Source organism: Nicotiana tomentosiformis, chromosome 8, assembly GCF_000390325.3.
Source record: "Nicotiana tomentosiformis chromosome 8, ASM39032v3, whole genome shotgun sequence".
NCBI classification, from domain to species: Eukaryota; Viridiplantae; Streptophyta; class Magnoliopsida; order Solanales; family Solanaceae; genus Nicotiana; species Nicotiana tomentosiformis.
Window position 1 is genome coordinate 108,892,755 of NC_090819.1, and position 26,558 is coordinate 108,919,312.

The 26,558-nt window shown below is 39.0% G+C and overlaps 3 protein-coding genes across 4 annotated transcripts; 1 reads left to right on the forward strand and 2 right to left on the reverse strand.

Moving 5' to 3' along the window:
- Positions 1-2,347: 2,347 nt before the first annotated feature.
- Positions 2,348-3,049, forward strand: LOC138897976 (uncharacterized). Its single transcript, XM_070184004.1, has 2 exons — positions 2,348-2,595; positions 2,692-3,049. Exons 1-2 carry the CDS (start codon positions 2,348-2,350, stop codon positions 3,047-3,049), a joined length of 606 nt encoding a protein of 201 aa, XP_070040105.1.
- Positions 3,050-13,032: 9,983 nt separating this feature from the next.
- LOC104095968 (protein NLP5-like) lies at positions 13,033-18,350 on the reverse strand. Of its 2 annotated transcripts, XM_009602239.4 has the most exons (6): positions 18,251-18,350; positions 17,676-18,031; positions 16,136-17,146; positions 15,764-15,811; positions 14,738-15,683; positions 13,033-14,566 (listed from the first exon to the last, which is right to left on the reverse strand). In XM_009602239.4, exons 3-6 carry the CDS (start codon positions 17,039-17,041, stop codon positions 13,692-13,694), a joined length of 2,775 nt encoding a protein of 924 aa, XP_009600534.1. In that variant the 5' UTR covers positions 17,042-17,146; positions 17,676-18,031; positions 18,251-18,350; the 3' UTR covers positions 13,033-13,691. The 2 variants fall into 2 exon arrangements, with proteins under 2 accessions (XP_009600534.1, XP_009600535.1); XM_009602240.4 differs by lacking the exon at positions 18,251-18,350 and having other exon boundaries at positions 16,136-17,149; positions 17,676-18,195.
- Positions 18,351-20,123: 1,773 nt separating this feature from the next.
- Positions 20,124-26,215, reverse strand: LOC104095967 (catalase isozyme 3-like). The gene is made up of 8 exons (XM_009602238.4): positions 26,078-26,215; positions 25,692-25,788; positions 23,159-23,436; positions 22,041-22,817; positions 21,539-21,628; positions 20,673-20,740; positions 20,492-20,585; positions 20,124-20,396 (listed from the first exon to the last, which is right to left on the reverse strand). The coding sequence occupies exons 1-8, from the start codon at positions 26,090-26,092 to the stop codon at positions 20,337-20,339; spliced, it is 1,479 nt and encodes a 492-aa protein (XP_009600533.1). The 5' UTR covers positions 26,093-26,215; the 3' UTR covers positions 20,124-20,336.
- Between the last annotated feature and the right edge of the window lie 343 nt (positions 26,216-26,558).

Below are 26,558 nucleotides of genomic sequence, written 5' to 3' on the forward strand. Positions count from 1 at the left end.
TTTGATGTTGAGTTTCAAGTGCTGGATATATCTCCTACCTACAATCTACTGTTGGGACGACCCTGGATACATGCCGCCGGGGCCATAGCTTCTACTCTGCATCAGGTTGTGAAGTTTGAATGGAATTATTAGGAAGTGATCATCCATGTAGACGGGAGTAATCACATTTATACCAATCAGATTGTTCCAGTCATCAAGAACATGAAGAAGCTGGATGGAGAAACATACCATCGCATTAAGCGCGTCAACACAATTGAAAAGGATAAATGGTGGAGAAACAAGATAGAAAGTATATTGCTATGGATAGGGTACGAGCCTAGCAAGGGTATCGACAAGAATCTCCAAGGAATCACCAAACCGATACAATTGAAGCATCATGGTACAACTTTTGGGCTTGGGTATGAATACACTTGGCGAGAGTATCAGGATTGGTCGCCGCCATGGTGTGGTCCTTATTATCTGCTGGAACAACTGGTACCACATTTACACCAGACATTTCATCAAGCCGACATGATGCGGGGGTCTGAAGAAGATGAAGCTCTAGCTGGTATAAGGAAGCTATTTCTGGATGATGAAGACATGGACTACAGTGTGATAGTTGCAGAGGAGGAGGAGGAAGACCTTACTATTCAGACAATGGAGAAAGGAGCTGTTCTCAAGAACTGGACTGTTGCACCATGCCAGACCCGTAGAGTTCCTGGGTAGCCTGGTAATTAGCATAAATTATTTTAAAAAGCAATGAGCATCTAAGACATTTTCAGTATTTTGTTCTGAACGTATTTTTTTTGAAATAGTTCCTCGAGTCATCGAGTCGTACTTGTTTGACGTTTTCAAGATTTATTTAATGCATTGTTATTTTTAGTATTTATTATTATTCTTTACATTTTTTATCTACAACATTATTATTACCTATCCCGAATGAGATAACGCAACATAAGGATAGTGATTCAGAAGAACCGGAAGAGGATGTAATACTTGAGGAAATTGTCAGAGCAGTGGAAAATTTTGAAAACAAGCCTAAGTCTAATTTGGACGAGACCGAGACAGTTAACTTAGGGGATTCCGAAACAGTCAAGAAAACCCGTATAAGCATTCACCTATCACCGTCATAGAAGGAAGAGTACATCCAGTTCCTGAAGGAGTATGAAGACATCTTTGTATGGTCTTACGATGATATGACTGGTCTGGGCACATCCATAGTGGCTCACAAGTTACCCACCGATCCCATGTGTCCACCAGTGAAACAGAAGCTCAGAAAATTCAAGCCAAATATGAATTTGAAGATAAAAGAGGAAGTCACTAAGCAAATCAAAGCCAAAGTTCTCAGAGTGGTTGAATATCCGACTTGGTTAGCCAACATCGTACCGGTTCCGAAGAAGGATAGGAAGGTCAGAGTATGTGTCGGTTATTGGGATCTAAAGAGAGCAAGTCCTAAAGATGATTTCCCATTGCCCAAAATACACATACTAATCGACAATTGTGCCAAGCATGAACTCCAGTCTTTTGTGTATTGCTTCGCAGGGTATCATCAGATCTGGATGGATGAAGAGGATGTCGAAAAAATAATCTTTATCACACCATGGGGGATGTACTGCTATAAAATGATGTCTTTTGGCCTAAAGAATGCTGGAGCCACTTACATGAGAGACATGACAACCATTTTCCACAACATGATACACAGGGAAATAGAGGTGTACGTGGATGACGTCATCATCAAATCCCGGAGAAGCACAGATCATATAGCAGACTTGAGAAAATTCTTTAATCGGCTTCGAAGGTACGATCTGAAACTGAATCCTGCAAAGTATGCCTTCGGATTCCCTGGCGGAAAATTGCTATGATTCATCGTCAGCCACCGAGGGATTGAATTGGACCCGTCAAAGGTCAAAGTTATCCAGGACTTGCCACCTCAAAGAACAAGAAAGATGTGATGAGTTTCTTAGGGTGTCTCAACTATATCAGCCGTTTCATAGAACAATTAACTGTGATCTGTGAACCAATTTTCAAAATGTTGAAGAAAGATGCCGCAACGAGATGGACTGAAGAATGCCAGAAGGCCTTCGACAAAATCAAGGAGTATTTATCTAAACCACCTGTTATGGTGTCACCGAAACCAGGGAGACATTTGCTGCTTTATTTGTCCATACTAAATGGGGATTTTGGTTGTGTTCTGGGACAACACGATGAGACGGGAAGAAAGGAGCAGGCCATATATTATCTGAGTAAAAAATTCACACCCTATGAAGCACGGTACTCTTTGCTGGAGTGCACCTGCTGCGCTTTGACATGGATAGCTCAAAAGTTGAGGCACTACTTCTGTGCTTATACCACATATTTCATATCAAGAATGGACCTGCTGAATTACATCTTTCAGAAACCCATGCCTACCGGAAAGTTGGCAAAATGGAAAATATTGTTGAGTGAGTTTGACATCATCTATGTAACTCAGAAGGCAGTCAAAGCGCAAGCATTGGAAGATCATTTGGAAAAAAATCCTGTAGATAGAGAATACGAACCATTGAAAACGTATTTTGCCGACGAAGAAATATCTTTTGTGGGAGAAGACATCGCTGAAGCATACGATGGTTGGAGGATGTTCTTCAACGGAGCCGCAAACTTCAAAGGAGTATGTATTGGAGCTGTCTTAGTATCATAAACTAGTCAACATTTTCTGATATCCGTAAAACTCAGGTTTCCATATACCAACAATATGGCAGAATATGAGGCTTGCATCTTGGGACTCGGGTTGGCCATTGACATGAACGTTCAGGAGTTGCTGGTGATTAGAGATTCTGATCTCTTAGTACATCAGGTTTCAGGAGAGTGGGCCACGAAGAATACTAAGATATTACCATATCTGTACTGTGTGCAAGAGCTGATCAAGAGGTTCACGAAGATAGAATTCAAACATGTTCTGAGGATTCAGAATGAGTTCGCAGATGCATTGGCCACTCTATCTTCCATGATACAACACCTAGACAAGAATTTCATCGACCCTATCCCAATTGGAATTCATAAGCAACCAGCTTATTGTGCTCATGTTGAATAAGAAAGTGATGGAAATCCATGGTTCCATGACATCAAAGAATACTTGGCAAAAGGAGAATATCTGGAGCACGCAACTCATACTCAGAAACACTCACTCCGAAGGTTAGCCAATCACTTTTTTCAAAGCGGAGAGATTCTATACAGAAGGACTCCTGACCTGGGGTTATTACGGTGTGTCGATACTAGGGAAGCATCCAGATTGCTCGAGGAAATACATGCCGGAACTTGTGGGCCGCACATAAATGGTTTTGTCTTAGCCAAGAAAATACTAAGAGCAGGGTATTTCTGGATGACCATGGAGACAGACTGCATCAGGTATGTCCAGAAGTGTCACAAATGCCAGATACATGCTGACATGATATGAGTGCCACCCAATGAACTCAATGCAACAAGTGCACCATGGCCTTTCTCCTCTTGGGGTATGGATGTCATCGGTCCAATCGAACCCGCTACTTCAAATAGGCATAGATTTATTCTAGTGGCTATAGACTATTTCACAAAATGGGTTTAAGTTGCATCTTACAAAGTTGTAACCAAGAAGTTCGTCGCAGACTTTGTTCGGGATCGCATTGTTTGCCGGTTCGGGGTTCCAGAGTCAATCATCACCGATAACACTGCCAATCTTAACAGTGATTTAATGAAGGCTATGTGTGAAACTTTCAATATCAAGCATAATAATTTAATTCCACAGCATATAGGCTGCAAATGAATGGGGTTATAGAAGTCGCCAACAAGAACATCAAGAAGATATTGAGGAAGATGGTAGATAATTACAAACAATGGCACGAGAAGATACCGTTTTCTTTGCTTGGATATTGTACCACAGTTCGCACATCAACTGGGGCAACTCCTTATTTATTGCTTTACGATACTGAAGCAGTTATCCCTGCCGAAGTAGAAATCCCTTCTCTGAGAATCATATAAGAAACCGAGCTCAGCGACGCAGAATGGATACAGAGCCGATATGAGAAACCGGCCCTCATTGATGGAAAGCGAATGAGTGCAGTATGTCACGGTCAACTCTACCAAAACAAAATGGCAAGAGCTTTCAATAAAAGGGTCAGACCAAGGCAATTCACACCGGGGCAACTAGTGCTAAAGCGAATTTCCCGCATCAAGATGAAGCTAAAGGGAAGTTTTCACCCAATTGGAAAGGTCCCTACATGGTTCATCGAGTACTAACAGGAGGGGCACTTATACTTGCAGAAATGGACGGAGAAATTTGGCAAAAACCTATCAACTCAGACGCAGTCAAGAGATACTATGTTTAGGATTGTTTATATTTCTTCATTTGATGTAATTGAACTACGCTTGACCTGATTCCCGTTTAAGAGGGGATACGTAGGCAGCCCTGTGGGTTCGATCACATCTTAATAAAATCTTCATTTTTCCATGATCAGAAACTGGGGCAGAATTTTGAGGAGGACCCTCAAAATTCTAAAGCTAGTCCAGCCAACTTCGTCATATGCAGAACAGTCAAAGGATTGTTTTTAGACTGTGGCAGAATTTTGAGGAGGACCCTAAAAATTCTAAAGTAAGGAGGTCGCAATGTCTCTAAAAAATATTACAGTCATTGGCTCATCTAGATTACTTAATATTGCATACTATCATATTTCAAATAACTACACTCATCAAATGCATGCATATTTTTCGAAAAAACTTTATTTCTATAAAATCCAGATGCTGCCCAGGGTAACTCAAACATGATCTCAAGACAGGAGCAAAAGCAAAGCAAAAAGGTGAAAGAATAGACCAACCTTCCCCCACAAAACTCTTTAGATGCAAGCACAATAAGACAACAATATCTGCAGACACATCAGGTCACTACCTTCAAAACAACAAATTATCTATCGCAAGCATCTCCAGCTAAGAAATACTCTACTTTCTCACTATCACTCATTGTTTTCTTGCATGAGGCTAAGCACTGCCTCCTTAACTGTATAAGGCTAAGCACCGCCTTTCCTTACATGAGACTAAGCAGTGTCTCCTATTTGCATGAGGCTAAGCATTGCCTCCCTAATTTCATAAGGCTAAGCACTGCCTATCCCTACATGAGACTAAGCATTGTCTCCTCTTTGCATGAGGCTAAGCATTGCCTCCCTAATTGCATAAGGCTAAGCACTGCCTTTCTTTGCATCGAGATTGATCATTGTCTCATATTCCTGCATGAGACTAAGCATTGTCTCCTCTTTGCATGAGGCTAAGTATTGCCTCCCTAATTGCATAAGGCTAAGCACTACCTTTCCCTGCATGAGACTAAGCATTATCTCCTCTTTTCATGAGGCTAAGCATTGCCTCCCTAATTGCATAATGCTAAGCACTGTCTTTCCCTACATGAGACTAAGCATTGTCTCCTCTTTGCATGAGGCTAAGCATTGCCTCCCTAATTGCATAAGGCTACGCACTGCCTTTCCCTGCATGAGACTAAGCATTGTCTCCTCTTTGCATGAGGCTAAGCATTGCCTCCTTAATTGCATGAGGCTAAGCACTGCCTTTCACTGCATGAGATTAAGCATTGTCTCCTCTTTGCATGAGGCTAAACATTGTCTCCCTAATTGTATGAGGGTAAACATTGCCTCCCTAATTGCACGAGGCTAAGCATTGTCTTTCTTCGCATCGAGACTATACATTGCCTCCCTAATTGCATAAGGCTAAGCACTGCCTTTTCCTCGTATAAGATTAAATACTATCTCCATTACGCTATCTAAGACCTAGCACTATCCTCTACTCACCCAGGGCTAAGCACTGCCCTTATCTTACCCAAGACTAAGCCTTGTCTTGTCTCATCTTCGCATACAGCCAAACATCATATTTTGCATTTCATGGGCTGAAATATCGCCATTTTATCCAAAGGCGTCATGGTCTGAAAGCATCATCCTCATAGCCGGAAGACACCATTCCATGGCCCGAGGATCTCTCAAAAGTGCACATCATTATTCAAAGGCGTCATGGTTTGGAGGCACCATTCTCATGGCCCAAGGACATCATTTCATGTCCTGTGAATCCCTTATCACATGATTCATGGCCCAGGACGTCATGGTCTAAGGACATCATCCTCACCGTCCATATATACTTGCATGCATCATGTTTTAAGTTTTGCAGGTAATCTAGGAAGTAACTGTTCTCCTAACGGGAGCAATCTTCGCTCCGGTTTCTGTTCAATATTCACATCCTGCAATTATTCCAAACGTAACCAACCACCATCAATTACCCGCTTTTTACTCTATGACAGTTCAGATATTTACTCAGTGATCCATCAGTAACGTTTAAGATTCACATCGATGACTCCGCATAAATTCATCTGATATTGTCCTACCCCAAAAGAACATTTTCCGAAGCATACGACCATTCCGATAACAACTCCATCGGTTCAGTTCATCGTTGGATCTAGAACTACACACGGCCTGATTCCCGTAACATCAGGGTATGTAGGAAACTCAGGAACCAGGGTTCGGCCTCTATTTTTTCAAATCACCTCATTCGGTCAAAATCGGTCATCGTTTTCTTTACCCGACAACTCTTTCATCATTCCCGGGTAAAGAGGGATAGCTGTTGATACCCGATTTTGCCCTCATATATTTTTCAAACAATATATATACTTTTAAAATATTATTTTGCATTATTATTTAATTTACAAGATTTACACAAGCACTTCTTATAATTTTCCATAATTTTAGAGCTTTTAAATTAATTTTCTCGCATTAATTTACATAAAAAATTCAGTAATTACCCTTTTAAATTCTTTGTGATGACTTAATCACTTCAAATTATTATTTCATCCCTAATATATTTTTGAAATATTTTCACTTCATTTTTATATAATTATAATTGTATTTTTAGGCTATTCGCATAAATTTGCAATAATAGCCTATATTTTGCATTCTTATTGCAATTGACATTTCATTTAGGGTCAAAATAATATTTTATATTTTTTGTAGTCTTCTATTATTGTTTAAAGTATTAATTTGCATAAGTAGCATTTTTATATATTTATTTAGTTATTTTATTAAATTATTTCCCTTTTAATTTCTATTTAAAAGAGCTGGCCCAATTTTTTAACTAATTTTCGGACCAAAAGGCCAAATACCCTAACCCAATAACCCCTAGACCAACACCAGCAACCCACCACCCATACCCATTTAATTAACCCGCCCCACTCCCTCTTTAAAATCCTGACCGTTGATCTCTAAGATCAACGACCCACAATCAACCTACCCTTTTAAATTACCCAACCCCAAACCCTAATCCCATTTCCCTCTAACTCGCCGCCCTGAAACCCTCCCCCTTCTCTGAGGAACTTTAATCTGCTTACCTTATTTATATTATCTCGTTACCATTCACCCGTTCGTGGTGTTACTTTGTACTTGCCCGATTTTGGCAAGTACTACCTCTCCGAATCAAGTGTAATCATCCTCAACCTATAAGATCCAGACAAAAATCCGTCTGTATACACTCTCAATAGGATCATGTGGGCTCGATTCACCGGGATTCTTGGCTAATTTTTTACCATTTTCCAACTAGGGTTTGTCTTTTTTACCTATTTCTACTCGGAATAGGCTATGCAGGTGACTTTCCTTGTTCCTACTTAAATTTGACTGATTTTTTTTCCCTATTTATGTTTAATTGATTATTTTCCATAATTGTTCTTCCAATTACTGTCACTATATAAACCCCTCCCAAGTTCCCTTTAAGAGAGACTTTGAAACTGATTTTCTTCACTAAAAATTAGGGTTTTGCTACTCTCTTGCTCTGTATTCTGTATTGGCCGACTGAAAGTCAAGGCCATTAACACCTTATTACTTAACCTGTTCTTGGTGCGAGCATTGCCCTGAGTTCATCGAAGCTCTTGGGAACTTTGACACATTGGGATTCTAGATTTTCTGTGGAAGTTCATTCTTTACTGTTCTTCGTTTAACTGATGAGTTACTAAACTTTGTAATTTCATTCCTATGTATCTACGATTTACATATATTTTCACTCCTGAAGTTCGTCAGTTTAATATGTTTTTTTAGGCTGTTTTGTGTGCAATTCTGTTTGCTTTCTTCAATTTTTTAGGTCTCTTTAACTTTTAGCTTCAAGCATGCCTAAACCTGGTTCTATTAAATAGATATTTTTCAAATCTGACTAGTCCATGTGTTAAGAATTACTACTGTTTGGGACCTTTACACTTGTTAGCATCTCTTGGTGTTTAATTTTGCCTTAGGACATCAATCTTGTTATTCGAATATGCTTTGTCTACATAATTTGTGCTCTCTTTCGTTAGCTAGTCAATTGTATTCAAAACATGAATGTTTACATTCACTACATGGCACAAGTATATTTTCCTATCCTATTCTGAATTTCAGTGGTGATAGCTTGCCTATATAGCATATTTTGATCATGTTCTCTATCAGTGTGCCATTTAGCATGTTTTAACTCCCTGATTCACCAGTAGTTGTAATCTGCTTTTATCATGTCTAAATGTTATTCTGCAGCCAAATTAGTATGACTATTTCATAACATTAGGATCTACACTTAGCATAATTTGGACATTTTCCTTTATTATGAATCTGTGTATGCTACCTTCACCAATCTTGCAAACTTGTTTTGCTAATGTACGACTATTTATGCACTAGGTGTCAAACTTGTTTTTTTTTTTAATCTTTGCTAAGTCTGTTCTAAAGCCCTAAGGCCTGTTTGATAATTTGCTCTATGTGATCAACTTGACTATGTTTGTAACCCCCCTCCCCCCCCATCTTTGTCTCTCAACCTTGGTTTACTATCTTTCACTCGTCATTTGGGCTCTCTTGAGTTCTCATTCTTAGCCGGCTGAAACCCAAGGCTATCTAGGTTCTATTATTGACCCCACTAGTGTGAGCACTGCTCAGGATCCAATTAAGACCCTTGTGAACTCTGACACACTAGGGCTTGGTCCTTAATCATTCCCTAAATCCCAAACTACTCATATTCATCCTATTCCGTCCTGTTATTTGTTGTGTACCTGAATTGGCTGATTTAAATGTGCAACACTTGGTGCTATGGTTGAATAAATTGACTTTGGGCTCCTTTATGGATTCTGGAGTTGTGTGTTGGATATGGCCCATATTAGAGGTCTGGGTACGCTATGTGAGAGTTGTTGAAGGCTTAGACAATACTGGGTATTTCATGTTTAGCCTATTGTGTGCCTATTGTCACTGTTGTGTAACATTTGTATTTTTTTACTCACTATTGGGCCTATAATAACTTTTGTATAAACAATTGGAGTGTTAGTAAAAAGGAAAAATGGGTAGAATTTAATATTTACATGCAAAATGGGTAGATAACATGCCTATAGGACTTGGTAATTTATTTGCTATATGTGTTATTCGATTACATGTACACTGTAGAAATTACAAAATTAGAAGAAGCACACACACACACACACATTGTCTGCTCACAAACCCCAAATGCTGAAACTATATTTATTGTTATGTGTTATTAGAGAACATGTCTATAGGAATTAGTTTCTCATCGATGTTTCTGTCAATCCTCATCGCCTACTAGAAATTATGCCTATATGATTGCAATTATTCTACTTGGCGCTGCTCACCTAGAAATTATGCCTATATGATTAAGATATGACGATAAAATAAGCTTTAAAGTGTTGTGCGTTAGAGATCCTGCCTATAGGAAATAACTGCTCGTTAATTGGTTAATACTAGACTACTCAAACACTGTTTCCTGAGCGTCGCTGTTAGGAAAATTTGGATAATTCTATGACTTTTCCCAGCAGATTTTGTTATACTCAACTGCATAGATCACCTAGGCATAACACATATAGGATTGGTAACTTAAAACCTTCAATAATCAGCTTGTAATACCTGAATAATTTTGTCTATAAGCAATGTCTTGCATCTGAAATTGCCCGCATACTTTAACTCAAAAATCGCCTAGAAAGCATGTCTATAGGTTTAAGATTCTGGATTCTGCAGCTTCCTAATTGACATTTGTGTTTGCGTGCATTCGCTGCTTAAGCGTGGAGGTCAATGCGAACCCTCAATTGCTTTTATGTGAAGTCTTTATATGTTTTGTTTGTCGCCTAATATTGCATTTTTGAGCAGCCTAGATAAGGTCTAGAACCATCCAAAGAGAGGTCTAAAACCTCCTGGACCATAGGTATGGGACGGGTAGTGCACGCATAGGGCACGACTTAGAATTGAATTAGAGCGATCTTAGGTAAACAACTTTAACATAGTAATCGGGTAGCAGGAGATGATAGTATGTGCCCGCTAGATAATATGAGTAACACCCTATCTTAAGGGAGTTACGAAATATTATTTATGTTGCACGGGGTGATCCTTTAGGATATAAAACTTAGGACCCCCCCCCCCCCTCCTTTCTTTTCTATTAGAATTTAAAAAAATAAATGTACCTCCCTATTCAACATCTCTTTGTAATAAAATTCCTAGATTTTGTACTCTCTTTGCTTACTTAATCACATAGACTAATTCATATAATTTAAGTTTGGCTGGAACCCACAGTTGTGGACCTCGAGGAGTGCCTAACACCTTCTCTTTGAGGTAACTTGATCCCTTACCCGATCTTTAGTGGCGTTGACCAGTTAAACCGGAGTCATTTGCAAATAGGTGCCCTAACACACCTTAAAAATCGTTAGGTGGTGACTCTCCTCTTTTAATACCTCCTTAAAAGAGTTGTCACATGTCGAAACCCGATTTCGCAAGAAAAATAAGCGCGATAATCATAATATAAAATACCAGCGGTAACAATGTTAACTCCCAGTTGAAATTGATTTGAACCAGTACTAGAGTCAGCCTGACTAGGACTAGGTACACTTTTCCTCTCGGCCAAAGCTTTCAGACATTGATATCTGACGTTATCTTTAGGGTATTTTTTTATGTGTACAACCAAAGATCTTGTCCCGCCCTGCGATCCAAAATATTTAAAATCTAACTCCATACCACAAGTTTTACACTTAGCCTTAAAAGCTAACTTCAATTCACCAACTTCACGAATTGTAACAACCTCAATGTTTTTTGACTATTTTTTGGAATAAAGTAAGCAATAGTAGCAAGTATAGAAGAAAATTAGAGAGAGATTGTGATAGATTGATATTAATTTTGTAAGAAAATAAAGAATGAGGGGGTATTTATAGTTGAAAATAGGAAAAAAGTGTAATTATAAAAAGTTTGGGGTTAAAACTAAGTTGGGGGTGGGGGTTAAATGGCTATTTGTTAAATAGCCAGTGGCTATTTTTTAAAGCCCAACAACTTTTTTTTTAAATAGCCAAACGGTTATTTTTTTATAAAAGAAATATCCGGTTCCGGTCCCTTGGCGGGCCAAACGGGCCCGATTCTAACGGTTCGTAGGCAAGAACCGGCCCACGAGACTGGCCCAAGCCCACCTCTAGCAGTCCCACCAATCCCAGCCCACTTACCACCCTTATTATATAGCAATCACGAGCATTCTCGCATTGATTGTTTTGCAGATGCGGATTGGGTTGGATCCAAGATTGACAGAAGATCTACTATTGGTTATTGTGTATTTGTCGGTAGAAACTTGTTATCATGGAGAAGTAATAAATAAAATGTTGAATCTCGGTCCAGTGCATAATCCGAGTATAGAGCTATGGCACAATCAACATGTGAGATAATGTGGATACACCATCTTTTAACTGAGATATGGTTGGAGCATTACTCCATCAAAACTCTGGTGTGATAATCAAGTTGCGCTGTCACGAGCCCAAATCCTTACATTGGGTAGCGGCACCTGCTCGCCCGTGCGGCGCCTGCAGTTCCCCTCGCTGCAGGCCAGCCTATTTTCTTTCCCAGGATTCCAAGCACGATCATGTGCCTGTTGGTGGGGCTCGCCCCAACTTGTGTCGCCCGTAAGATGTCTAGGCCCTTGGCCCTAGACATGTCGTGGCGCTTCATCTTAGGATCACAATCCATGCGCGCCCTGGGGGATTGGCTTAGGACATGCCTTGTCCCTCGTCCAAGACTGAGCATCGCTCCCGCGTGCACAGCCCAATCCTCAAGCTTGACACTCACCTAGTGCATCCGCGACTAGCTCGTGCTTCGCCCGAGTAAGGCAACCTTTAGCCCTTGGCCATTGTCATGCGCGTCTTTCGTGCCATGCCCATACATTGCTCTCGCGACACGCTTCCATCCCGAATAGTGCGGTGTCGCCCCACACCTGCACCTTTAGGCCAACGGACCCTTGCTTGCATGGTTGAACCCAAGCCATGTTCACAAGTCGACACATGATGCCCCTATGACAGGTGCGTCAAGTATCCAATCGGCACGGAGGTCTCGTTCCAACATTCGGCAGCCCGCGGGGCTGGCCGTCCCACACATCGAGCCTTCAGCGCCACTTTGATGCCCAACGCTAGCCCGAAGGCGTTGCGCCGTCCATAGAGTTCCCAAACTCGTATGGATACCTTTGACACTCCTTTGAGTCATCTAGGCAGGCCCTTGAGGTTGCCCCCAAGGTAGCTCGTTCTATACGGCTTGGTGGCAGCACGTATGAGGGAGGCAGGTCGGAGCTTTCATCACCTATACCCCCCTTATATATGCTTAAAATAAAAAGCCCAAGTTGCCCGAGGAGACAGACCTACGTCAGACAATCAGAAGAGCCTTTTCTCACCAGTTCTTGGCCGAAATCACAACTCCAAAGTGCGAGTTGTGACATGCGCTCCATATTGCCTCAAATCCAGTGTATCATGAAAGAACCAAGCATATTAAAGTTAACTGTCATTTTATTCGTGAGAAGATTCAAGAGTGAGAAGATTCAAAAGAACTTGATTTCCACTGGCTACGTGAAAACAGAAGAGCAACTAGTTGATTTGTTCACTAAAGCATTGAATGGCACTCGAGTTGGTTACCTTTGTAACAAGCTGAGAATGATAAACATATATGCTCCAGTTTGAGGGGGAGTGTTATTGAATAAATCTAAACACAATGAATCTAGACACTTATTATAGAATGAACGTAGACTCTTTCTTAGTAGTGTACATAAATAACATATTTGTAGGAAACTCTTTTATTTCTTTCCTTAGTTAGCACCAGATATACATGTATTTATATTGCTTACCTCTTGGAATGAGAACACAAATTATTCTTTCCATTTCGTGCACACTTACCAAATCTATATTCGCACTAGCATCAGTGTTGAGCTGATACCAATTGGTGAGAGGTAGTTTCAAGGAGACAGGTTTTATCAGAATCTTGAGTACGCCAAACTAATCTCAGCGCATCTGCCAAAGTTGAAAACTCAGCGTCTGGGAAAAATGTAAATCCTTTAGGACAAACAATTTCCCAAATCCATTGGCCTAAGGAAGGGGTGATAGGCCGAATATACTCATATAGTCCTTAATAATTTTAAAAGCGGAACCAGCAGAGGAACCATTACAAGTTTTGGCCCCGCAGAGAGCATCATTCACTTCAATCACGGTCCCTCAGCACTCACCACATCAGTTAGAGATTTCAGCTTCAGGATATCTTAGATACCACTATGACCATACAGACTAGGATAACTTTTTCTGCAATGTTTAGGAATCAAGATGTCTCCAGTTCATCATATCAGATGCAAATCGTGAACGACAGAGCAAGAAACATCCATTCCTAGCACTCAACTGCAGTTGAGGCTTTACGAAATGTCCACAATTCTCACAAGGAACTGCTGCTACCAAAAGAGCTTCCTAAATGAGGCTGTGAATCACAAAGAAAAAGGAGTCTAATCATTTTGTTTTGGGAAGACCAACAAACATCGATGCATTCCTCCAGATCAGCTTCGCACGTCAATAATACCCAGTCAGAATCATCATCCAAGTATTTAAGGTGAAATCCACTTGGATCATCTACGCCAAATCGCCTGGCAATTTCTCTCATCAGTTCTTTATATCCCCAATTCTTTTGAATGCGGAATCTAATCTTCTCTTCTCCATGTATTACTTTTATTCTTGGGGCACCTTCTTGAGATCTCTCCAGACTCTTTTTCATGGGCGAAAGACTTACTGATTTAGGACTCTCAGTAAGAGACGCATGGCTTTGAGATCTTGGCTGTGGATTTAGTGCTTCACTTGATAAATGCAGCTCAGCATCACTGTTAACCCTTTTTAATGCATGATTATCAGAAGCTTCCTCGGCCACTGGATCTTCGTGACCTGCAACATTTGACGGGTAAGGATGTGGCTGTGTCCCGATTGAACGTTGACTTGAACTGGAACCTTGACTACAGGACGAGGAGACTGACTTAGATGTAGCAGCATTGTTACCACCACTTTCTGGTTGCCTGTTCAAGTCCTCCGGGTGATTAGTCGGTGTTGGGTCTGCAAAGGGACTTGATCTTGATATATTTGAAGATGCAAATTCTGGGAAGTCTGAATAGAAGGATTCAATTTGTAAAGTGCCAGAGACACCTTGGACTGAGTTGATAACACGTTGGATCCTTTCTAAGGAGAGACCGACCTTCTTTATCTTCCGAGAAGGCCATCGTTGAATTCCATGTTGCCTGCATATCCTCTTCAGAGTGGTAGGACAAACTGAAATTTAAGAGGACACGGACATGGGAGTGAAAAAAAAATGGTATGTTAAAAATGCTTGCATAGAAGAAAGCACCATTAGATAAAGTAACCAGATGAGGAGAAAAAATGATAAATGAACTGAGAATAAAAGAGTTATATATGGATTGAAATTTAGATATGCTTGCTTACCACCAATGCTTTTTGCAGCATCCTTCAGGCTACCAGCAAAGTACTGCTGAAGAATTTGCAATGTAATATTTTTCTCTGCCTTCAAACGTCTTCTGTCTCTTGCTTTACGCCAATTATGAGAGATGCCCTCTCCAGCAGTACGATAGTTTCTGCTAAAGGCAAAAGCGGTCGCTGAACCAGAATTCGTTTGGTTCCTAAGCGCTACAGGTTCTTCAGTCAGCAGTTCATCTTGGAATGCTGAAACAACACTCGAAGTCTCCTGGACCTCTTCATGACTAGAGGTCCACGACGTCCTTTCTTGCGAAGATACAATGGACCCTTTGCGTTCTTGTTCTCTCACTTCTTCACTGTATTCACTAGCTGCAACGCTTGTCACTTCACCTAATGAGACAGTTTCGTCCTGTAATTCTTTGTCTGACACAACCCGGAATGTCTGACAAACGTTTTGTATGATAATGGACAATGAAGTGAGCATTCTTTTATGTTCTTCAGGATTTCTGCAATTTGGCGGTAAAAAGAACTCCAATACAAAGTCGGATGAGCCAGTTGACATACTCCGCAGACGTATAGCTACAGCAGCATGCAACCCAAACATTCTTGCATAATGAGAAAGTGGATATTCTGCCTTGCTATAGGAAGTTAGATCAGCTGTAAAACACGGTTGGTTCGTCATAAATGCACTCCCAACAACACCCTGGCCTTTCAGCAAATGGTGCTCAGAGCAGGCTTCATGAAAACCCTGAACTCGAGGATCAGCTACATAGCAAGCAGAATCCTCTGTGGAAACACAATGAATGAGGTTTTCATTAGAGTGGCGGCTACCCCCTTTTCCATGTTGAATGCAAGGTACCCAAGTCTGAGCTAATGGCAATCCATGTGTCTTGCATGCAGATTTTAGAACCTCTAGAATTTCAGATAACGCCGCTTGGTAGGTCAAATCACATGCCTGACAAAATAATCCTACATATTATGACGAAGAAATCATGGTAACCTAAGGCACATACTTTTTGCAAGTTTCGCCCTTACCTTCGCTGTCAGAGTGCTTGATACTTCAGAACTCCGAAGATCAACAGCCTATCAACAAGCAAATTGTTGGTAGACCATCAGAAAACAGAAGATTGACTTCATTTCCACAAGAACGCCAAACAAGCAATTCAATTTTCATAACAAAAGCAAGATCCATAAACATTGAAATTAAGGCAAAAAGTCTTTCAACGAGAGGTGCAGCTTATGAGACAGTATTATAATTAACCTTATCTGGTAACCAAGAGCAATAATGATCAAAGAAATCAGTGAAGTGCAGAAATAGGCCAATATTTGTAAGTGCTTGTTCAGACCATAAAATTCCAGCAATTTAAGGAAACAATAAATTCAGAAAAGGTAAAAGAAATGACAAACCTCAAGAGCTTTGCAGACACTTTCAAGCTCAGAGCTATATTTGATCTTTTGTGTGGTCCTGACAACTTCAATAACACTCAAGCAGTTACGACTGCCTTGTTCAAACACAGGAACAGCAAGGGTGCCTCGTACGTTATACTGCTGTGCATGTCCAACACGCGGATACTCTTCCATTTGGAAGAACTGAACATCAGGAGTCCACTCAGGAACTTTATCCAGAAAAACTCTGCCCGGTAATCCAACCATCTCTTTAGAATCATCGTTTGCAGGAAATTGATAGTTTAAAGACGCTTGTCTGTAGTGGGCAAGCCTAGGGCAATTAAGGTCTAGCGAGAAAGGTTGATCATTTGTAGAGAGTACGCGTTTGCCATCCCTGTATATGGGTACCCATATTTGAATAAGGATATCCTTGTCTTTGGAGCAATTCTTTATGTATCCAAGTGCTTGAATCAATCTGTCCATTACAGATGATGAATCATTGGGTCCAATCCACCACCTCCTACTCAGTTCAGGAGCGTCAAATAAACAGTCAGACTGACCTGAACTGCACATGGCATTAATCGAATTCTCACCAAAAGACTGAACTTTAACTGAATTTAGCTCTTGGAATTGGCTTACAGATAAATTCTTGGAGAAAGATAACCTTTGCCTTTCTTGTTGGCCATCTTTCGATGGGCTTCCACTAAATTCGACATCATTGGTATCTAATAAAGTAGGCCACACGAATGAAGAGTCAAACGGCATATTGGAAATGGATGGTCTATGATGCGCAAATTCACGATCATCAATAGTCTCCAAAAAACACCCTTCTAACAACAGTTCGTCCATGTAATCCAAATCCATGAAGGAATCAAATTGAGTCGTCAAGAAAGTATTGGTAACAACAAGTCTTTCATCCATTGACATCAAAATGACACTAGGTCCAAATTTCTGGTAATCAGTCTTATCTAAAAGACTTCAGCTTTGCAAAACCAAATCTGCCAAATTGCCAATAGATGCTCTAACTGAGATCTGCTATAAAAGCAAGCATAAGGGAATAAGTCCAAAGATCAATAAAGGAGGAATATTTGTGTATGTATTTACTCTACAATCAAATATGAGAAAAATCAATATATTTTACCAACTTGGGTTTTCTAATTTTGTTATACATATCTGATTATAATTCAAAGTTAGAAGAAATAAAGAGCTACTACTAAAACATAGGTCTATACAACAATAAATCAAACACAACATAGTTGAAAGAAATAAGGACAAAACAAGGAAAGTGAACAGCGTCTTTTCAGTAGATTCTTCCAACAGGATCTAACACTGGTAACCCCTCTAACTTTTAAGACTTCAGTTGATGTTTTTACTATGAGAAAGAGGGGTAAAGACAAAGCATTTGCTAAATGTAACTGTTTCAACAGGGGATGCAAAAAACATAAAGGCAATAAAATTGCAGTCTAGTCAAGAAACGTACAAGACTGGCCATCCCAAATATTAGAAAGCAAGTTAAATCACAGACAAAAGAACAATCAATCAAAAGAGATGAGAAACTTACTATGAAAGGATTTCTTGGATATTCCAAAGATCAGATTTTTCCTGCTTCTATATGTAGTAAAAATGTAACCTTTGCAAGAAAATTATAGTATTTCCAAACACTACATGTGGTTGTCTGACAAGCAGCAACAAGAACAACATAAATATGGGTGGGGACTAACTGTCCCTTTTAATGTTGTCCCTCTAGAAATCCTCTCCACAAACCACAAACAGAGAGCAAAAACAACCCACTACCTCTCTCTCTCCTAGTTATTATCTGTGATTCCAAACTCTTATGATTCTCTCTTAGCTTAGTCTGCCAGCAAAGGGAAGATTCTGGTTAACAAGCACAGGACCCACAACCCCTTTGGAATATCGCTGCAAAGTCAACTTCAAATCACTAATCCAAATCCATAAACTGAGGATATAATATAACAAAGAAAAAGAGAAAATGCTGACAAGAAAACCATTCGTAGATTTTAGACAATAAATTAAAGAAAGTAGTAAACCTTTTGAATTTTTTTTCGTTCTCATATGCATTGAAAATGAAAAGTATAAACAATGCATTTCTTTCTCACTTTTTTGGTCATCACTTACCACAAATTCAGGGTTGGTGGAGTAGTAGTGTGTTGAGTAAATGGAAAGTGACGTTCATACTAACAGTACATACTATATTAAGTTTCTCAGAAAATGAGAAAAAACCTTTACTTGCAGGTAATTTAGGACCATGTTTGATCCCAGCCATCCCCAAAAGTGGCTGGTGCACGACCCAACCCGTATTTATGCAGAGTATAGGAAAGGACCATAAATATATTAACCTAATGCAGTCGAATACGTAACCTATAAGTTATAGAAATAACTTTATTGTTGATCCAAGGCTTCATCCATTAGTCTTATACTTTTTTTTTTGAAGAATCTTATCGAGCGTGGATAAGGTATTTAATCTACTCATTTGGTATTTGGCAATTCTCATTACATGAGTTAGCTTTATTCGGAGTTCAGTTAATATATACGGTCCCTTTCTTACCATGGTATTAGAGTTAGACACATTGATATTAGAGTCCCACATCGATTGAGTAGTACATAAATTGTTACTAATAGAAATCAGTATTTAGTGAAAACGCAGATAATACCTGAGTGATACATTGTGAAGACAAAGTAATCGGAGACTCAACTTGGTTGAGCTTTTTTGTCAAATGTGAAAGCGAAATTGGAAATAAAAGAATATGTATAACATGAAACTGCAGAGTTGTGGACATTGCACGTGACTTTGTGTCACTTGTCACTAATGAATGCTTACTAGATTCTCCCCTATATAAAAAGGACAAACAAATGCTCCATGATCATCTCCTTCCTTTTTATAAGTTACCATGTCACTTTCCTTAGAAGGGCCGTCTTGTGTACAAACAAACTTATTGGGTAAGAGCCGCATTCCAAGGTATAATGTAGGCAGTCTATCCTGATACAAGCATCAATAGTTGATTTCACAGCACGAATCTATCACCTATAAGTTATAACTTGACCGTTGATCCGAGGCTCTCGAGTCACTTTCCTTCAGAGGCACAAATCGTTTTGACGTCATTTTATAGAATAAGTAATTTGTACCTTTATCAATGTATTTTATGTCGGGATCAGTAAATGGAAAGTGACGTTCAATAGATTCCAACTCACACAACAAATTGAATATTTAGATTTTAGAAGCATTATGCTACGTACTGTTCGATATGGTGGCCAGGTTAAGCAATTATTCCCGTAATGCGGTTCATGTAGCCACCAAAATTGACAAACACTAACATTGCCCATGAATTGATTTTCTTACCTTTATTTCATAAGAAAACCACAAAAAAGAAGGCACAATGAAACTTACCTCTGAGTCGCTTTCTTTTTCTTTTTCCTTTTCTGTAATAAACAAAGGCAACTCGGTGCACAAAGCATCATGAATTCATACAAGGTCCGCGAAAGGACACCTCAAGGTGTGAAAAACTTCGCAATAGGTACGTTGTTGGATAGCTAATCCGATACATAATAATAGTTGACGCACATCTTCTTACCTTTCCAAAGTATTAATTTCTCCCTTTTGAATTAACATGATCATCGTTTATGCCATTCCAACATCTATTAGGTACTCACCTTCATAAGAAAACTGACTATGAGCAACTCCAACGAAGAAGAAGAAGAAAATATAAAGGGGCAGACTTCCCCTGTTAAATAATGCTTTCTTTTCCTTATGTTTTCTCCGCTTGGAAAATTGTAGAGGAGCTACTAGAATCTTATGCTAGAGTTAAGACACTTGATAATGGCACAAGCATTAGGTAAATTTTGGAGAGAAATCAGTTTTACAGCTCTTCTGATCTGTCAAGAAACCACAAAATAGCCGTGGAACTATAGTTATCAAAGAGTACATTTGGAATAAAACAGCAATTACTTAAGAGTGAACACGGAAGGACAAAATGAAAATGATCGACTGATGTTTGAGAACATACAACTGCAATTTATTCCGGTAACATTGTCACAGTTAATGTGACATGTTGAAGTTTGTTTGGTACAAATTACAACACAATCATTGGTACAAATTACAACACAATCATCAGACCTATACTTCATACCAAAAGAAAAGGATGTTTTCTTGGACTGGCACTCCTTCAGCACAGCAACTTCAAACATTTTCCTACTGTTGTCATCTTCACATTGTGGGCCTTACATTAAGACGAGAAGCTATCTTCTCACCAAGAGACTTGTCAGCCTAAAACATATTTATGCAAAAGCATTACTGAGCATGTTTTACCACTCTCATGATAGAGATAACTAAAGAAACATGATAAAGGAAAGAAAAGAGACCTGTGACCAATATGAAATCCAAATAGTGTGTATCTCATGAGTGACTCGTGGATCAGATAAAGCATTAATCCATCTGCAGATAAATCTCTCTTGCCTGCAATAAAAAGGCAGAAGAATATATCCGAGTGCTTGAAAGGAGTGAAAAAATGGTCAACATAAAATGACCAAGCAACTGATTTACCTGTCAGGCGACCAGGATCTGTATCTCTCTCCTGGCTGCTTGAAGTTGTTCTCTTTCTCAATGATGCACTACAAAAAGAACCATATAGTAAGTGAATCTTACTTAATATTTTGTATATAAAAAAGGATAACTCGTAAAAATGACCTAAGATATCTGCAGTTCAAAAGTGAAGCTCAACCTATCAAATCGAAGCAAACACCTAGCTGAACTTCCTAAGAATATATAAGCATTTTATTTGTAAACGAAGACAAAAATCCATTTCAGCAAACAAGAAGAAAAAAGAAGAAGATGAAAGTGCATTTCAGCAAAGTAAAAGGCTTGTAACTAAAAGAATAGAGATCTTAGTACAAAAGAATATATAAAAACACGATGTCCATGGAATAAACCCCCCACCCCCACCCCCCTTCCAAAAAAAATAAACACCACCACCACCAAAAGAAAAAAAGGGAAAGAAAAAGAACAGAGATGCAAGTCAAATAGAAAACTTGTAGATAACAGACATGAGCCATAAGGTGCTCATAAACATCATTTTCACACGTCAACACGATGCAAGCCAAGCTGCTAGACGGCAAGTCAGTCATTCTTCTACTTTTAATGGTAATGCTGCTTTATCAGCGCCATAGCAGGCAGACAAATTGCTAAAACCGTCATTAAATGATTTTGGTTTCAGATATTTTGAACTCCAAATCTCCAATTGCAGAATGCAGTAGAGGCCTAGACAAAGTGCAGAATACATATATCTCAAAGAGACACCATAAGACAGTGGACCTAGGGCCCAAATCAGTTTGGTAAATCTTATTTATGAGTATCTCCTTCACATTAAAAGCTCAAGATATTCAAGGTGAAATGAATAAACAAAGGCTTACCCTGTCACGCTTCCCTGTCAAGATGCGAGGAGGAATCGGGTACTGCTCTGCATGACGACAAGGATCAAACCTTGAGGGGAAATAATTGACCTGGACATGCAAGCAACATCAAGTAAAAGCATCACCATAGAGAACTAGTAGAAAATCGCTGTATTGCTAAAGAGGTGGGAAACTAATTATATCAGGTGATTCAAAATAAATGCCATCCTTGCCACACTTGACCAACCAAATATGCATCAGGAGTTAAATTATCCAAGATATCCACCCTTAAAGAAGTGTGATACTGTAAACATGCATTTGAAGATGGGGTTTTCAAGAAAATAAAGTTGCAATATAGCTTTATTATCAGGATAATCCCCCCTCCCCCAAAAAAAAGACTTTCCAACTATCTCTAGACGCCACATAACAAAGTAGTCAAATAATACATCGATAACCTTTTTCCTCTTTAAATTGGAATAAGCATCGTTATTTTGGCAATCTGTAGCACAAGGGTGCACTGTACCTCTTCATCACGATGCATGAAGTTCATGACACCTTCATGGTGATTATTGTGATGAGCACACTTGGGAGCATTAACTGGGAGCTGCAGATAGTTTGGCCCAAGACGGTGTCTCTGAGTATCAGAATATGAGAATATCCGAGTCTGGAGAAGCTTATCATCTGAATAGTGAATACCAGGGACAATAATGGCAGGGCAAAATGCAAGCTGCTCATTCTCAGCAAAGAAGTTGTCGATGTTCTTATTCAACACCAAGCGACCAACTGGTTGCAGTGGCAAGATGTCCTCAGGCCAGGTCTTGGTTACATCAAGGGGGTCAAAGTCAAATCTATCTTCATGATCAGGATCAATAGTTTGGATGAAAAGCTTCCATTCAGGATAGTTGCCAGCAGCAATTGAATCGTATAGATCCTTGGTGGCATGGCTATGATTGGCTCCCCCAACCTTAATAGCTTCTTCCTCTAAAAGGCACTTGACCCCGCATATTGGCTTCCAATGGAACTTCACATAATGTGCTTTCCCAGCTTTACTGATTAAAGTATAAGTGTTGACACCGGAACCATCCATGTGCCTGTAATCTTGTGGGACACCCAAATCATCAAAGAGGAAGGTAAACATATGCAAACTCTCCGGATGGTGAGAGAAGAAATCAAGGCTCCTCCAGCTCTCCTGAATGTTGGACTTAGGATTTGATTTCAGACAATGGACCATGTCTGGGAACTTCATTCCATCGCGGATAAAGAAGACAGGAAAATTGTTTCCTACCAGATCAAAGTTGCCCTGTTTTCATAAAAACGAGCAAAAGAATTGAAAACATAGAGACACATAGTTTAAGACCAACACCAACATTTAGATCCAAACACAGCCCAAACAAGCAGCAAAGCTCATGTACAGTTATCTAAATGGGCATTGTTACAAAATTAAGATATAAGCCTGCTTTTGAGTAATGCTTCTAGCTTAATGGGTGTTGATTAAAGCCAGTGGCTAGCTTAATGGGTGTTGATTAAAGCCAGTGGCTAGCTTAATGGGTGTTGATTAAAGGATACTAGTGAAGATAATGTTATAACAACCAGATTACACACGCATTGTGAGAAAAGTCAAGTATTTGATTGAGCAATTACCTCTCTGGTATAAAATTTTACAGCAAACCCTCTGGGGTCTCGGAGGGTTTCAGGGCTTCCACGCTCATTGGTAACGGTAGAGAATCGCACAATAACAGGTGTCTGAACCCCAGGAGATCGAAGAAAATCAGCACACGTTAGATGAGAAACATCATGAGTGACTTCAAAGAAACCCTTGGCACTGGCACCTCTGGCATGGACAACACGCTCCGGGATACGTTCACGATCAAAATTGGCAAGTTTCTCCACCAAATGATAGTCCTCAAGAAGAACTGGCCCTGCAAAGTGAAAAGTTTCAAAATTAGTGAACATGTTTGAAGCCATTAAAAGAACCTCAATGAAGCAGAACTCAGGGCTTTAGGATGTTTGCATATATTACTTTTGATTACAGTGGTGTACCAGGATCTTGGTCAATTATCCAGAATTCACTAGAAATTTGAGACCGTTTCAGATGTTACTTGGTATGTATTTCCAACAGCAGAATAACGAATCCTATTTGCATTGATCTCATAAAAAGAACTTTTGCTAGAAAGAAGTATCTCTCCTGCTTATAAAATATACTGATTCTTCTTTTTTCTCTATCTTTTTTTTTTGGTTTGTTTTATTTTGCAATTCAATTGATCTCTATGGATTATGCATTCATTCAGATTATTCAAAGCATGGAAATAGAGAAAAATAATGATATGATACTCTCCATCATGTAACATCGCCATCTATCGACCATCCAAGGTATCAAATCTTATTACTTTGTTTCTTGGTGACCATTATGAAGAAAAAAGATCACACTAACAATATTTTCAGATACAGTTCCTACTCATATTAGATAACTGATCAAAACCAACAAAAACAAGCTATCTAGAAGTCAATAAACAAACTGGTCAATTGTTCTCTTTTCCGGCTGACTATTGAGGACAGACTAATGTCAAGACAACATACTGGAGAATTTCCTATTAATTTCTGATGCAAGTACTGTTAATACTTAACACCGAAAGGAAAATAAAAGAATAGATATTGACCAGGTTATGCATTCACTAGATTATACAATTCAAACATTCAGTAAAAATAAAAAAATAAAAAAATAAACAAAGCAGCCAGTGCATCTCCAGATCACCAATAAACAATGTCTTTTACTTGCCTCAATCTACACTATTTTGATAAAGTTATATATATTTTTTAAAAATGTTTGGGCATAATTACGCCCGAATAAAAGAAGTATACCATAAAGTAGACAACCTTCAAAAAGATATGATTTTCTGTGAGCAATATCCAATCCTCTATACATAAAGGAATCTATGTTAAACCTAAAGGAAATAAGGGATACGAGGCTATTCCTCAATTGTACAAACTTCATCTTTACACTCTCAAAAGCTTTCATATTTCTCTCTCCCTAAATAACCCACACATAAGTGCTAGTGAAGCAACATTTCATGGCCTGTGTCTTCCCTTCCATCTACTACACTTCCAACTGAACATTAGCTCTTTCTCGGTGCCTGGCATCGCCAAAGTTATACCAAACCAACATGGAAATTCCCACCATAAACTCGGGCCTACCCGACAATGAAGGAGGAAATGGTCAACGTCTTCATCCAATCACTTTCACATGAAGCACCAGCTTGAATATGTAAACCTTCCTCTTCCTCGGATTTCCGGCCATCAATATCAACCTCTTGTAGCTAACCAAGTGACAAAGCACGCCTTTCTCGAACCTTAGGGCTACAAATCGATTTATGTGGGAACGCAGCCTCCTCCCTAGCCAGGAGCTTCTCGTAGTATGACTTACCAGAAAACATTCCATTGTTCCCCACCCTCACCTTCATACATCGTGGTTATCCTATGGTGTTCCTTGTTTGTGAAGAAAATCGACTTAGTCTTGGAATTCTGCCATTTTCCAGTCTTGAAAGTTCCTCATAAACCTCAACCCAAAAAAACTTCTTTTGGCATGAAAATTCTGTAAATGATTGAAAAATAAGTGTCAAAGTATTGTCCCCACACCACCTGTACCTCCAAAAACTTACCCTCCTCCCATCCTCTACCATGAACTCTTTCCACCCCTTCAAAAAGCTCCTCCACAATCCACATGAAAACGGCATAGATACATTTTTAATTCTCCAAGACCCCATATCTTTCCAATATGGCGCTATCACCCCTCTCCAAAAAGCATGTTCCTCCAAATCCCCATAACTATTTTCCTAATTTAATGAACCAAACACTTAATGCTTCACCTAATGGCCAAGATGCTAACTGTAAATAAGACACTTGACTGACAATTTACTAGGAGAAACTCAAATCAATTCATTTGCCAGCAGCATCTTAGTGCTGTGTTTGCATTAACAAGTCTAATTACTTATCAAAAAATAAAATAATATAACACTCACGCAAATATACATGAAACCAAGAGATCAAGATAGTATTTGATTTGCACACGCCTAAACAAGAAGAATAGTGAGACGAGATAAATGTTACTAGACTTTATATACCATAAGGGACAGAAAGAAAAAGGAAAGGTTGGCTTTTACTTAATAAAACAAAATACCTCTAGTCCCAACAGTCAATGATGAGTTATTGTTCCACACAGGAGCACCAGAATTTGTTGTCATGAAAGGTGAATTAAACGCGCTTGAAGGGCGATTCTGCATCATAAATCACTATCAAAGCTAAACACAAGCAACCGAAAATCCACTAAAACGAACTAATAAATTTAACTTCTTCAATTTTCCACTATAAAACCTAAACTTCACAACATAGCTAGTCTCTAAAAGGAAATCTTCTGCTATTAGCATAAAGCTAAACTAAGGATTAATGAATCCAAGCGGATTATTCGAAGCTTATAAAAAATAATTCAGAGATTAAAGGATCAATCAAAAGCAAAATAATGAAAGATCATAGCTTTGAATTTGTATGTATAAACCCTAATACTACCTTGTAAGGATCCATGGCGAGAGAATATGAGCGCTGAGAAGAAGAAAGCAAGTAAGTGTTGAGTCAATGGTGTGGCGATCAGTTTGATGTTTTCTTAAAAAGAGCAGCTGATTTATAAAGAGTGGGGACAACTTTTTGGCTCGCAATTCTATTATTTTACAGTTGGAAATAATATCCTTTTCAGTAAAAAATAATATCCTTTTATTATTCAATTCTATTATTTCACAGTTGGAAATAATATCCTTTCCAGTAATAAATAATATCCTTTTATCCACCACTTTCCAACAACATTTTTTATTTTTGCTCAATGAAAAAAGAGACAAGTGCACATATAACTATTTAGAAATTAGCTCATAATTATTTTATTCTGAAATTTTAAATTAAAAATCTTAATTTCAAGATAATTCAGCACATTTTTGTCCAGAAAATTCAAACTGAAAAACTGAAATTCAGAACGTACTGGCTAATTTTTAAATAACAG